Below are 15,294 nucleotides of genomic sequence, written 5' to 3' on the forward strand. Positions count from 1 at the left end.
AGTAAACTTCAGGTCTACTACGTTGTTCCGATTGATACATCTACGATGAATGGTATTATCATATATAACATCTTCAGAGACTTCAATTTATTTATCATGATCGTATATTATTTGGACATCGCTAGTGTCACGATACTTTGCAAATAAATAATTAGCTCTTCGGAGCCTTTAATCATTAATTTCTATTACCAAATATTTCTTAAATACTTCCGATACCATGAAAGCAAAATTTGAACACTACAGGTCACTAAATAAATATTGAATTCTAAACTTTCAATATTTTAAACAAGGGAGATTCATCATTAACATCTGATCATTTTGTATCAGGCAACCATATAGTTATTAATTCCTTCGTGGAAAATACATTAATTGTTATTTCCTTCGAGAAATCAATAACAACTAACCATAATTTATCAATGTGGTTATAGTAGAAAGCACTTTACGCTATTTTTCTTTAAAATGATACTTTAATAAAATTATTCAAGATGTTTCTACATACGACAGATGTACGTGTTGCAATGCCTCAATTTCATACCACACAAATAAAATGTATATTCCTTGTATTTTATCTCTCAGGAGATAAGTTGTTGATCACTTCGGGAAATGCGATTATTCAAATGTGATAATACAACGTTCATTAATAACTCGTTATGAATATTTCTTTATATTTACCAGTTCTTTCGCTTCGTAGAGTGAAGTTTTAAAGTTTCTACTTGGGAGTAAAGTTTAAAGGTTTACTACTTCGAGCGTAAATTTTAAAGTCTTCTAACAGAGTAAATTTCAAAGTTTTACTACTTGATAAATTTTTATTATTTATTAACTCGGATTAAATTTCATAATTCTACTACTTGGAGTGGTCTATTTTCACTTTAAAAATGGATCATATTTGCAACATTTATCAAAAGTTTTCATTCTTGAATAAAACATAATTTCGAACGTGTCTTAAGCATATCAAATCGTGATAGCTTATAACCTCTTTAAGATATTGCTGCTTAGAACAAATTTAGGCATACATATTTAGTCCCAACAATAAACCCATTAAAACTATTACCACTGTGGTTATAGACATAAATAAGTTTAGACACAACGAGGCATAGAAAATATTGTCACTTATGATGACCATGCTTGTAAGCTCTCATTTAGCCATTAAGGGATATGAGATTAACATCATAATCCCTCTTAACAATATTGTTCTTCGAGAACACATTTGGCGAGGCACAAATAGTCGAGAATTAATCACGTGACGTAGGATCAAACGAACCATTTAGATTTCTGATCGGGATCGTACGACCCAACAAAATCGTAACACTCAAAAGACAATTAAAAAAAAAACTTAACGATTTATAAAAGAAGATACCAACATAATCGATTTGTCATAGACTTTCATTAATCATTTAAAAAAATTAGTTGATCAAAAATAATGAAAGTGCTAAATCTTTGAGGATTCTCGGAACACTTTGCTTAGATCCAAGCGATTACTTATTTTACTTACCAAAGGCATACCGCTCCTATGGCTACTATGTTAATAAAAGGTACCTATAAACTCTATGAACACAACTGAAGACCAATGGTGAGGATAATTAGAGTTTTCCACTCTCCGCATCTTTTTCAAAATATTTATCGGTTATACTAAAAGAGTCACAATATTAAAGGATGAAAACAAGAACAAAGAGAGAGATTTTATTGTTCTTCCAAATTACAAGTGCATTCCATATCATGCCTCTATTTATAGTGATACATATGCATTTATTAATGAAATGGTGGAAGATAATGGAGAGCCATTAACATGGTGGAAGATAATGGGAGAGCCATTAACATGGTGGAAGAAAAAGGAAGAACCATTAACATGGTGGAAGAAAAAGGAATGGACATCCATAATTTCATAACAAAATCAAAATAAGTAGCCTCCTTTTCTTTTGGGGGTGGAGTGGTAATTGCAAGTAAGCTTTTGGTATTCAGTTTCTCTTTTGCCCATAAGAGCAAGTTTAAGACGTATAATTCTTAATTTCAACCTAGAAGTACAATGGAAGCATTAGAAACTTGAGTTCATCCATGACATGTACTTACAAGATTGTGATAAACCTCAAGACCCAATAACCAAACCTTAGGACAGGTACAATAAGAGATTCTTTAACTGCTCAAGACATTGTCACCATTTGTAATAGGTGCCTCACTCAACTGTTCACCATTTTGTGAGACCACCCTTGATCCATTTGTAATAGGTGCCTCACTCAACTGTTGCCCAGAACTTGAGCCATTAGCTTCGGTGAGACCACCCGATCCATTTGTAATAGGTGCCTCACTCAACTGTTGCCCAGAACTTGAGCCATTAGCTTCAGTGAGTCCACCCGATCCAATTGTAATAGGTGCCTCACTCAACTGTCGCCCAGAACTTGAGTCATTAGCTTCGGTGAGACCACCCGATTCGGAGATTTTTGTAATCCTCTTCAAGTCATCCGATATTTCAGAGGAACGATCCATCAACTCATCATCTGTCAGCTTTTCTTTCTGAAACAAAGGCTTTTTAGGTTGTCGGATGGCAACAACTGCTTCTGGCTTTACTAGTGGAGGTGGCTGGGGAGGAACCCAGGATCGTTGAACTGGTCGTACCTCGGTTGGTGCAGCAGTAGATCCGAACTTCTTTTCATTCTCAGGTTCAATTTCTGTTATTCTGGCATTCTTGCGTTGCCACCAAGGGGTTGAACTATCTCCATTCGTCAGATTGTCTTGATACCCATAAGTCAAGCCATTGCCACTCCCTCGGGATTGAAGGAAATTCCTTGAACTTTTTTGACTCTGGCCAATTTCCCAAGGCTGTTCACGATAACATAGTAAAATCATCTCAAATTCAAACAAATGATTCAGATTGACTCCACCCCACCTCCCCAAGTTCTTCCACATCAACAGAGAAGGCAAAGGAAAATACATCAAATAGAAAGGTCTACCATGAAGAGATAGAACCGTAATTCTGTGATCCAAATCAAAGTGACAGTTGTATAGAAATCCATAAACAACAATGCAGCCAATAATTAGCAAAAAGCATCAGTTAAGGATCGGTACTTCTATTATTTTAGGTTTGAGCTACATGAAGGAAGTTTCCGAGTGGGAAGGTGGTGTCTAAAGTTTATCATGATATCCAAATGTAGGCTGCACACTGACTTACAGAAGATGGAACCAGCAGAACCAAACAAATACAAGCAGCATTAAATTTAGTATTTAAGGTTATAGGTTCAGGCAATAATTTCTAAGTCTTGTCTGTGAAAAAAGTAAATTGTGCCAAGCCCAATACTGTAGGCAGAACAAATGGAAGGAGAAAGAGACCTTAGGCTTTGGACCAACATGAGAATCAGGTATAGGATGGTTAGGATTCGGTTGTTGGTCATTTATATCCTGCAACAAAAGATGTATAAAGGTAAGAGCATGAAAAATTTCAACACAAACTTAAGGTTATGTCTATTGGTGCAATAAGAAGCCTTGACTCACTCGGATGTTCGACGGCTTTTCTCCTCTTTGAATCATAGCCATGATCTACAAAATTATGAAGTTAGATTAACTGATTTTCCTAACTCCTCTTAGGGAGAATCTACAGAATTTCCTAGCATCTTAGTTCAGAAGAAAATCAAACAGGTTCTATAAATCTTCCCAGACATAGACGCACATTACATTACAAGCTACAAATATCACAATCATATAGATTCTGTGCATATATTAGGTTGATCCATTTGATTGTGACTACTTTCCCACATATTCATATACCACATCTAATAACATACATAAAAAAAAGAATCTTTCTCTGAGTAGGAGAAAGGGAGGCGATTATGGCGTGACTAAAGCCATTAATGAAATGAAAGGACAAATGAATGAGATGAAAAGTTGAACAAGGAGAAATGAACCCAACGTATCTGGATGGCTGAAAGCATGGCCTATGAGCCTGCACACCCACCCCCTTCTTCCTTTAAATAGAGTTTCAAAGGGAGTCAGGCAGAAATATATAAATGATAAATTGATCTAGAAACTCTACATGACAGCAAAAGCTATGGTTAACAGGCTCGCAGACCAGTCATATTTGAATAGCAAAGTTGCATGCCTACTTGGTTTAAACGGCAAGACAGACGAGGAACTAGAGCAGAGGCAAATATTAGTTTGGAAAAATAGTAACAACCCAGAGGATGGAGGACTTACGTCGATATAAGATTTTGGATGGGGTGCAACAGATGGTTCCACAGATGCAGGCGGTGACAAAGATCTCACTGCAAATAAGAGTCGAATCACACAGAATCAGCATTAAAAAGAAACTAGTGATATGATAAGATTAATCAGCAGCTAGAATTAGATATTAGAACCTGAACGTGCATCAACATCCAGTTCTCCATTTGAATAGGATTGCTGTACCATCAAAGAATATCAGAAACAGAACTTTAAAAGTCAAATGAGATTAATCAAAAAAAAAAAAAAAGGATTCAAGCCTATTTGTAACTACTATACAGCTCACCCTAGAACGGGAAACCGGAATTCTTCGATCATCTCGTTCCATGGCAGGTATTCTTCCGGAAGTACTGCTTTTCCCTGAACGCATAGAAATACCAATCAGGTACCTGGTGCTCACTATGCATGATACCTTTATCTTTCTTTATTCTTTAAGGTAGTTCGAGGATAAGGAATACGAATTTTAAACAACCATGACAAAATTTTCTCCCCTAAAGAGCCTGACATTTATTTTATATCTTAAGCACCAAGACAGATGACAACATTATAGTTTGGATCAAATCCAAAATATACAAATGTGAGTGACAACAGAGTGAAGAGCACAAAATCTGAACTGAAACTTTTTCGGACTTGAATGCCTTGATTCACTACCCTACATCCACACCTCGCCTACTTACATTACATTTTTACATTATTTAATTAGGAAACAATAGATACAAGTATAAGTAGATTTCAACTTTTATTTCAATAATATTATTATTTCAATAAGAAGAATATGAAGCAAAAATTAGACTTCTTTAAATGAAATAAAAAGAAAAAAGAACAAAGGTATAGTGGCATTAGCAAGCCGCAACACTAAGAAGTGTTATATCTATACAAATTTTAAATCAATACAAAGCGAAAATAGAATACTCTCATGAATGAATCCAGGCCAAAACCCTTTCCTTTTTGTTTCCAGCTTATCAGGACCTAGGGGGCCATGGTCACTGTGATCAAGCAAATGTAGAACTTTCCAAATTCAAATGTCTAGTCTTTTATGCTTGAGCAAAACTTTTACAGAAACCACTAAAGTGACATAAATCATTAAGCCCCTCAGAATATAGGCACCACGGCGAGAACTACTCAGAGTGAGAGGAGACACATTTAAGACACTATAAATATGCACTGATGTGCAAGCAGAAAAGTCAAGTGTTTAATACCGAGACATAAAGCCAAAAAGATTTAAAGCAAAGTAGCCAAGCCTCAAAGGAAGGTGGAACCAGAAAAATATCCTATCACTTTCTCTTCCTCCTTAATCGCTCAATTAGAGGCACTTATATTACTCTTCAATCTCAGTAAGTGCATCTAGAAGCCTACACATTATATCCCCCTATTTTTCGAAAACACACCCCCTTTAACGTACACGAATGTTACTTCTAACAGCAATAAGTGCTCAAAAGGCACATACTTTATACCTTAACCAAATTTTTTCCAAATGTTAACTGGAAAGATAAAGGGAAAAATAAGAGACAAAGTAGTGGCAGAAGCATGTTCTGAAAACAACTATAAACTCACCTTCCAGCTTTTGTAAGGCACTACTCATTGATTTCATCTCTCGTACTTGGTGGTTTAACAGGTTTGCTAGCTCCTCAAAGTTCCTTTTTTCTGTAGAGGACAACAGGTTGGGATGATTATTCATTGTAAAATGCTGATGATTAGATAAGCTTGGCATGGGGTATGCACTAAGAAGAAAGGAAGAGAAACTGTTTCAGTATTAAAAGCCGAGAACTTTATCAACAAACCTTCAGTTTTTGATGCCAGCATCTCTTGGCTTGCACAGGCCACATCAGCAGCTGCTGCTGCAGCTGCTTTTGCAGCAACAACAGCTTCTTCAGCTAAACTTGGTCTTCCCTTCACAATGCCTTCTTCATCTTCTTCTTCCATTACAACTTTGCGAATCCAGGACTTTAACCGGGGTATAACAGTATGCTGGCAAAAGCACATTATCATTTTCAGTGGAGCGCTAGTGATACTAGCAATATAATACATAGGCTAGAAGCATAATATTCAAAGATCAGTTCAGATAAAGAATTAAAATCCTCATTCGATAACTTGAATATTAGAATCTAATCAAATCGCGGAATGGAGGAGTCAGAACAATTGATTTTCATTACTGGGTAGGTTGTCAGATAATAGTCTCAAAATTGTCCTTCATATTACAGTATGAACTATTCTCAACTCACATAAATAGTGAAATATATCATCATAGAGTCATGGTCACTGCTCCATCCACCAAGGAAAATGTTTCATATATCAGGGAAAAAGCGCAGTTAACAAATACTCTTGATCAATCAAATATCAACTTGTTATGAAATTCTAAGGCTTGCTTTTGGTTTCTCAATGACCAAAATGGTGAAAATTTAATCTATGGTCATGTTCATTGTTCAATTCCCATGCAAAAATCTCATATATAAGAGCAAACTCACATTCAGGAGATACTCTAGAACAGTCGAATATCAGCTTTTAATGAATTGCTATGCTTTTGATTTTCTATAAGAGAAAACACTTGTTAGTGGCTACAAAGCTATTACAACATTTAACTACCAAAACTAAAATTTTAAATGAAAACAAAGAACTAAACCAACGGAGAATATATTTTATGATTTAAGACCTAATTGTATACACCCGATCAAGTAACTAAAGGCACCAAAAAGGAGATAACTGATATACTGGAATTCTCTTCCAAAACTATAGGAGGAAAAGGTAAATGGAGAAGTGTAGATGTCCTCAAATTGCATTAGAAAGAAAAGGCATTTAATGTTTCTACCAAACTATTCCCGTGAAATCATTCATGGAATAAGCCCATGAAAAACCTTAGAGAAGCCAAAAGCACAGGACAATCAAAAAATAGAGTTCCTCTTGAAAAGCACTGATTTTGCACAAAGAAAAGGTCTGATATCTCATATTAGTTTAAATTTGTCTTTTTGATTGACGAAAAATTCTCCAGTGCCAGTGGCGCGCCTCCGAAACTCAATGGATAATGGTCCGCCTCTACCCTTCTCCATTTGATACCTGCAGCAGGACCCATGGCTTGAGCCTAACCCACACCTCACACGCTATGCTCTTATCACTAGACCAAAGCCCTGGGGCAAATATTGAATGGAAATACCAGTTTAAATTTCTTTTTTTTTTAAATAAAAATAAAATAGGAAGCTGCATTCATCTCTAAAGCAAAGAACTTTGATTTTAGCGTGAATCTTTTGTTTTGATGGATATGTCAAATTTATTTGACAGAAAGTTTAAGAAAATCATTAAGGGTCACTGATTAAGTAGAAAAGTATGCAAAGAAAGATATTTTTTGCCTACAATATTCAATTAGAAGTCCTTCGAAAAACTTAACAGTTCGAAGATCCGTCACATCAAATTCTCAATTAGCCAATGACAGGATACATGCTCAATTCTGCAAATGTGGTAACAAGTGGCATGATAGACTGGAATCTCCTTACTAAGTATACCTTGAAAAGTAAAGCTGTACCAGCTCCTGAAGCAGCCAGTATGCCTACAGCCATTACTGCATGAGTCCAATGGAAATGAGAGAAATATTCCATTTTTCTCACAGTATTACTCTGTAGAGCGGATACAGGCTGCAGATTTTGCGATGCAGTCAGCGGTTGAGTAGTTGATGAAGATTTCACTTTCTCATCTATCATCAAGAAATAAAAGCAGCAATGTCATAAGCATAATGACCAGAGACATATCATGTTCTCAATTTAGACAAACAGAATATCAAAACATAACAAAAAGGTTCTTTCTAGAGAACATTATGAATCACCTTCATTTGCAGTTATTGGCTGTGTAGTAGAAACACTTGGAGTGGGATCCTGTCATTTAGACATGTTAATTTTTTCCTTACATGCTTCAATAATAATTAAGCCAAGATCGAAGGTAAAACATCAGAAAGTTGCCTACCGGAACTCGATGAAAGGCTTCATCTATCTCCTCCTTCGTGAGCCCCTTCCTCTCAAGAAAAGAACGCCTATACATGACCGGAGATCCCCTAACATTTGGATGTGAAAGAAACTTCACGGCATTTTGGACTTGATCCTCCCGAACCGGTTCCGAGTTTACAAATACAGAAGTTGGAGAGTCCTCTCTTGTAGCCTCAGGCTTGGAATCATGATTATCTTTAGCAGCTGGTTGTGAATTGGCTGCTGCCCACAAATATAGATGGAGATTTGTTTTCTTTTAATCAATATAGATGGAGATTGTTTTCTTCAATCAATATAGATGGAAATATGATATCTGGTAATCCATTCAACTTAAAAAAATTAAAGAACACAACCGCCTAATACAATTCAGTTATACAATTCATAGAGCCAAGTCCGTTCTGAGAAGATGGAGCACAATGATTAGATCTCCTTCCACAGATGAAAAACACACTTTTTTCTTGCAAGAGCTTTAAGAGCATATTAGGAGTTCACACATGTTGCAGCTTTTGTCTTTCTTCTTTTTACGAAACAAGATAGAGCCCGTTTGGATGGGCTTATGGCTTTTGACTTATAAGCCAAAAGCCATAAGTTTAGTAATTCTAGCTTATGGCTTTTGGCTTATTTTTGTGTTTTGACTTAAAAACAAGTGCTTAAAAGCACTTTTTTATTTTATCCAAACACTACAAAAGTGCTTAAAAGCTATTCTAGCATAAAAGCACCTAGAATACGCCAATCCAAACAGATTCATAGTCTCTCTGTTGGTTTTTTAAAAGATGGTGGGCAACAAAAATATAAAAAGTGATTGAAATTGTCTCTACAATTTTTATTAAGCATGGAGGGCTTTAAACGGCCAACTTGAAAACATAATTTGCAGAAAATCTGCATTACAAAAATTCAAAAAACTAAAATATCTCAACAAACTAAAAAAGCTAATAAAACAACAACAACATACCCAGTGTATTCCCACAAGTGGGGTCTAGGGAGGGTAGGCTGTACCCAGACCTTACCCCTACCTTTGTGGGGTAGGAAGGCTGTTGCCGATAGACCCTCGGCTCGAGAGAGAAAAAAAGGGTTTGAAGCATGATATCAACAAAAATATGACAACAAAGTAGCAAGATCAAAGCAAATGAAGAAACAGATAGTAGTACACCTCGAACAAAAGAATCTACGCGATTACTAACTACCTAAGGAGAATACCTCCACACTTTCCTATCCGGTGGTCATGTCTCAAGCGAGGCTCAAAACATGGAGCGTTGAGTGTCATGTCTTGTCTAATATTGATATCTCACTTTATCGTAATGTTTTTACAATTTTGGTGTCCTACCTCTATCATTTCCTAACTACATATATATATATATATATAGTAACCTCTCACACCTCCTTACTAGCGCATCCACCAATCCTCGACCTCCACACTTTCATCTGCCCGAACCTTGTCTAATCCCCCGATTCTTCCTCACCTTGTCCACCATGTGAGCCACTTCCACCTTGCCCCGTATAGCGCATCCACTTCATTCCTAACCATATACATAGTAGTATACCCACACATCCATCTCCGAGCATCCATATCCATCCTAGTATCATCCATCTAAGCATCCTCATACATTCATCATTTCCGGACATGCAGCGTTCTTCGACGTCAACATTCTGCTTCATACAACAAAGTCAGTCTAACCAACAACCACTCTGTAGAATTTACATTTAAGCCTTGGAAACACATTCTCATCGCACAGTACCCCGGAAGCGAACCTCCATTTCACCCACCCCGCCACGATAAGCGACATCATCATCAATATCCCCGTCTCCTTGGATTACGAACCCAAGATAGTAGAAATTTAAAATTCAAAATAGTAGATTCATCCTAAAACTAAGCAACTTATTGTGCTAAAAACATGCAGCGGTAACTGAAGCAAATTTCAACACTTGCTTGTGGTCGAAAAACGAAAAAGGAAAAAGATTCTCTGCCAAAGAAACTCCATATATCGATAAATGGTTGTGTAGAAAATATAATCCACTAAAGCTCAACTTAATGAAATTTAACAAAAGTCAACTTATCAAAAGAAAGAATTTAACAAAAGTCAAGTAAAAGGATGCTCTGTGTCTCAGTTTTCTACCACAAGATTTATAATATTTTGGTAGAACAGATATCCAAGCTCACAACACTTGATTATTCTTCTAAACACAAGGCAGACTCAGAAAAGAGACGGCACTAGGATATGAGAATTTCAAAAGAAACCCCAGACCTCTGCTTTTCCTGCAGTTTAGCTTGACCCTTTTTTTTTTTTTGATGAAATAATTGTTATCATTAGCATCAGGCATCAAGAAGAGTTGACCGTTTCTACCGATATTCCCTAAAGTCCACTACCGTATGCATTTGCAGAGTTGTTACTTCATGGCATTGGTTCTGCACATGACAATAAGATAATTAACATGTAATTTAGAACTCCTTGGAGTCTTCAAGGTTCACACGACCTAGTTGCAGTCACCAAGAGATACATTTCCGTCCTATCTTGGACATTCAATATTTTGCCAAAGCAAGATAGACTCTCCCTCTTCCCAAAAAGAAAAAGGAAAAATTCCATCAAAGAAACTTCATATATCATAAATGAGTATACAGAAATTCAGCCAGCGGTACTCACTATTTCCTTCCAGGTGATGTACATGATAATTTAAGTTGCTTCCAAGTGGAGTGAGGGAATGTTTATTTCAGGGAGCATGTTTGAACGGGACAGAATTAGGAAGCTTCACTTATGGGTAGGAAAAAACATATTTCTCTCTTCCACATATAAAATCATCTTCTCGATGACTTCTCTTGTAGTGACCTCTGCGCTCTCCTTTTCAATAATTTAGTAGGAGTGCCATTAGATTGCTCATCGAATTTGCCAACAGTGTTAGGAACTGCTGGAGTAGTCTACCTATGATCGTCCGAAACGTTAGACCAATAACGACATTATCTAGTACTCAATATGCGAAACACAAACCACTCTATTCATATAGGGAATTACATTAGCACACTCCATTAGTTGCTATAGAAATAACCAAAAAAAAAAAGAAGAAGAAGAAAAAGAGGTTATAACTGATATACAGTGTCTGTCTGGCAACTTAAGGATTTAGTTTTGGATTCAGAAAAGCAGTCCATCGAAGCTAAACCAATAATCACCATATGCAACATCAAGTTACTAAACACATAACTGCTTCGGAAACCAAAAGTTGCAGCTCCCCTCCCCAATTCCAATCAGAGGTGGATATAATTAGTATTCTACGGTATTTTCGACACAGAACATAGATATACATGTTAAAATCACTAGAATTTTAACAAATATTAAGAGCCCGTTTGGATTGGCTTATAAGTTGGTCAAACCAGCTTATAAGCCATTTTTGAACTTATTTCGCGTTGGTAAAAATAAAATTTTTAAATTAAGTTAAAAAGTTTTTTACAATAAAGTTCAAAATCAAGAAGTTCTTTCAACCCCAACTTTTTTATTTTTTTGGCTTAAAAGCCATTTTGGTTTGACCAACAACTTTACCCTTTTATCCCTTAAACTTTCTATTAATTCCAATACTAACCTTACTTCTAAAAACCCTTCAAGCACTTTTATCCAAACACGTAACTGCTTATTTATAAAATATCTTTCAGCACTTAAAATAGCCACTTTTTTCCAGCTAATCCAAACGGGCTCTAAGTTATAAACCCATAATTTCGTGAGTAAAGTGTATAAAGGTTAAAACCTATCAAGTTCAAATCGTTTGCCCCAAAATGGAAAGGTGCAGCAGAAGCATAACAGTAAAATTAAATAAATTTGATGATTGACAAACTAGCAATCAGATAGACGGTTCAAGTTCACTCAAATCAATCGAAAGAGCAATAATTGGGAAAATAAAACGTACCCGGATTTTGGGAATTATCGGATGGAGTGCCCATGCTCGCCAACTCCACTCAACTGAATTTTCAGGAAAATAAAAAGAAACAAATCATCATTATCATTACTAGTTTATAAAAGCAGAAGAATTAAAAGTAACGGCGTAGAGAATAAAGATCAAAATATTTTCAAATAACACTACCCAATTGCCACCTTACTTTTTACGTACCTTTTTTCTTGTACGTTTTATCTTTGGTCCTCGTTAACAGAATCATGTGTTCAGGTTTAAATAGAATTCTTTCTTTTTACAACTAGTTCCGTGCTAAATTCGGGCTCAAACTCAAAATATAAAAATAATAATTTCTTTTTCTTCAAAAGATGCTTATTTATTAATTCTTGAAAATAGATCTAATTAACTTAGTTCAGAATGAATCTTATCTTATCTTATCTTATACTAGTGAATCCACCCGCGCTTCGCGCGGATTAGACTTTTAAATATTAAAATTGAACATATACTAATGTTGAATTTTTATAAAAGAAACAATATTTATTAATCAAACATCTTTCATTATTCTACCATTTTCTAATTCATAATTCTTTAGATAATTTATACAGAATCTTTTGACTGAAAGAATATATGAGACATCAAGATCCTTCTCGCTAGCATGCAAAAAAAATGGTGATGAAATAAATAATTAGCTAATTTTTTGAGACAATTCTTTTTCAATATTCCCGGTCTATTTTGTAAATTTCATCTTATATATTATTATTGATAACCATACAAATTAAAACACTCAATTCGCTTTTTAGTAGTATATTGAGAAATAGAATTTAATTTTACCGACATAATTTGTTAAACTAAACCAAACCTTCTAACTGGCATGCAAAAATATGGCGATGAAATAAATAATTAGCTAATTGTTTGAGACAATTCTTTTTCAATGTTTCCGGTCTTCGACAGTTTATTAAATCTCTAATAATTTCCTACTAAAATAATGGAAAATAAATATAGAAAAAGAATTAATTACCTAGCTAAAACAATTTTAACAAAGAAGATATCAAGCCAAGAAAAAGTAGAAAAAGCAAATAATCAAATAGGTAGTATAAATAAAATTAGGCCATCTAAAATATCTAAATTATAAGAAACTTAGATACATTGGGTGAAAGAGAGATTATCAAATGATTCTTTTTTTGAAGTCAAATTAAAAGAATACTAATTTTAAACTATTTAGAGAAAGCAAATAGAAAAGCATTACCAAAAAAGACATTCATGTCAAGTGGTTATAATGTCTTTGTCCTTCTCCTCAAATCTCCCCATAGTCATCTTTTAGTCTTATTTTCATCAATCCACCATTTGGTCTTCTCCTTATCCTGCAAGAAATAATGCATCACAAAAAATGATGCACTACCAATGAAAATTGTCAGAACAAATAATGTTCGTGTTTTAGGAGTTAGGATCAATATAGGATGCAAAAAAACTAATTTACTGGATGAAAATCTTAGAAAGTAAGATCATACATGATATATTTGTTAGTAAATACTATTTAGTGCATAATAAAACATATACGAAGGCACAATACATGAAGAATAGCATACCCAATTAAAAGAAAAAAAGATACAGTATAGGGACAACAATAGAGTATCAATAAGCAGATGAATGAACTTGCCTCTGTAGTTTTCGATGATAAGTATGCATGGAGGAAAAACGGCTTTACAAATTTACAATACTATTACCAAGAAAACATGAAAAATCAAACAATAAAGTAGAAAATTGAGGAAGATAAAGAATTTAAGATCAAGGAAATAAAATATTCCAAGAAGAAAATATAAAAAGAAAAGTTGAAATTGAGAAAGCAAAAAAGATAAATGGGTAAATGATTATGGCATAAATAGAAAATGCTAAATGCAAAAATGATGTCTGAATATATCCTTAGCCTGTATTTATAGTATATGGTGTTTGGAATATGTACAGATTACATAGAAGAGGGGAAATAAACCACTTATTTACTTATTAGTTAAAGCACTAATAGTTAATGTGCATACGTGCATAGTGGAGGGTAAATAAAGACCCTATTTACAGGTTATTTAAGGACCCATTTACAAGTTATTAAGAGTGCCTTTAAAATCTAATTTCAAAGTAACGTTTAAGTATGAGAGAAGTATACAAAACTACCATTGGGATGCAACAATTAAGAAATGAGAATTAGGATTTACTGCATGTATGTGGGTAAACCTTGCAAAGGAATATTTAATGCATGTCTTTTTTTTAAAATCCAATTAGTTAGTAAATGCAAAGAAATGCAAAAAATTGATAAAAAAAAAAAAGATAAATAGGAATGGTGGCCATAGAGAGGTGCCACATCACCTTATCTATGTCTAGCTTTATATTATATATAGATATAAATTATTATTATCGTATATCATATATCATATATCATATCTATTTTATCATTTTTTTATTTTCCTCACTCATTCTTTTCATTTACTAATTCATTTAAGAAAAAAAAAAAAAAACCAAAAGACATAACACTATAGAAATAACCGTTTCTTCACCTATCCCTCATTTAGTAGTATTTAATTAATTCATTTCTCCTAAAATGCCAAAAAACACACCCTTACGGTAGAAACTGTTTCTTCATCTAGGATCAAAACCTCTCTGTGACAATTTTCCTATGGTGCAAGAATTAGTACTTCATGGACTGTGGTTTCATTGGCAGTGGTTATCATCAACTACCAACTCAGACCCATACATGTTGTTAAAAGCTACTATATTACATCCTCTGCAAATATCTTGAACCGTTTATTAACTTGTCAAAAAATTCTGAAAAGAAAGTGACACAATAGTGTCGGTGAAATATCCATTATTGAGACACCGGTGGAAGTGGCGGAGTGCGAAGGTGGCAGTGCAACTCCTATCAATGGAAGTAGCAAAGATGGTTGAAATCGATCTTTCAAGGGTCTTTTATCGACTTAATTGGTAACCATGATACCATTTTTTGTTTTAACAAATTGCTCTTTTTAGTATTTATTTCTATCCCCAATATAGATGACACAACAATATTACAACATTATGATATTTCATTTCATGATTTCAGTGGAATTACATAGGATATGTTGTTATTGTTGTTTTTTGTGGGCAACTACAATGGAAGAAGTTGAAAGTTTAATTTACAAGAAACATTTCTTTTGAATGAGATATGGTATTTTCTAAAAAATGTTTGAAGTGGTTACTATATGACGAAAGAGTTATTAAGAATGTT

The 15,294-nt window shown here is 34.5% G+C and overlaps 1 protein-coding gene across 1 annotated transcript; it reads right to left on the minus strand.

Annotated features, from left to right (window-relative positions):
* Positions 1 to 1,887: 1,887 nt before the first annotated feature.
* LOC132057532 (peroxisomal membrane protein PEX14) lies at positions 1,888 to 12,096 on the minus strand. The gene is made up of 13 exons (XM_059450171.1): positions 12,063 to 12,096; positions 8,155 to 8,396; positions 8,018 to 8,066; positions 7,701 to 7,888; positions 5,988 to 6,174; positions 5,761 to 5,850; positions 4,493 to 4,566; positions 4,344 to 4,386; positions 4,183 to 4,250; positions 3,484 to 3,528; positions 3,322 to 3,390; positions 2,223 to 2,814; positions 1,888 to 2,165 (listed from the first exon to the last, which is right to left on the minus strand). The coding sequence occupies exons 1-13, from the start codon at positions 12,094 to 12,096 to the stop codon at positions 2,131 to 2,133; spliced, it is 1,716 nt and encodes a 571-aa protein (XP_059306154.1). The 3' UTR covers positions 1,888 to 2,130.
* Between the last annotated feature and the right edge of the window lie 3,198 nt (positions 12,097 to 15,294).

Source organism: Lycium ferocissimum, chromosome 5 (genome assembly GCF_029784015.1).
Source record: "Lycium ferocissimum isolate CSIRO_LF1 chromosome 5, AGI_CSIRO_Lferr_CH_V1, whole genome shotgun sequence".
In the NCBI taxonomy this organism is placed as follows: Eukaryota; Viridiplantae; Streptophyta; class Magnoliopsida; order Solanales; family Solanaceae; genus Lycium; species Lycium ferocissimum.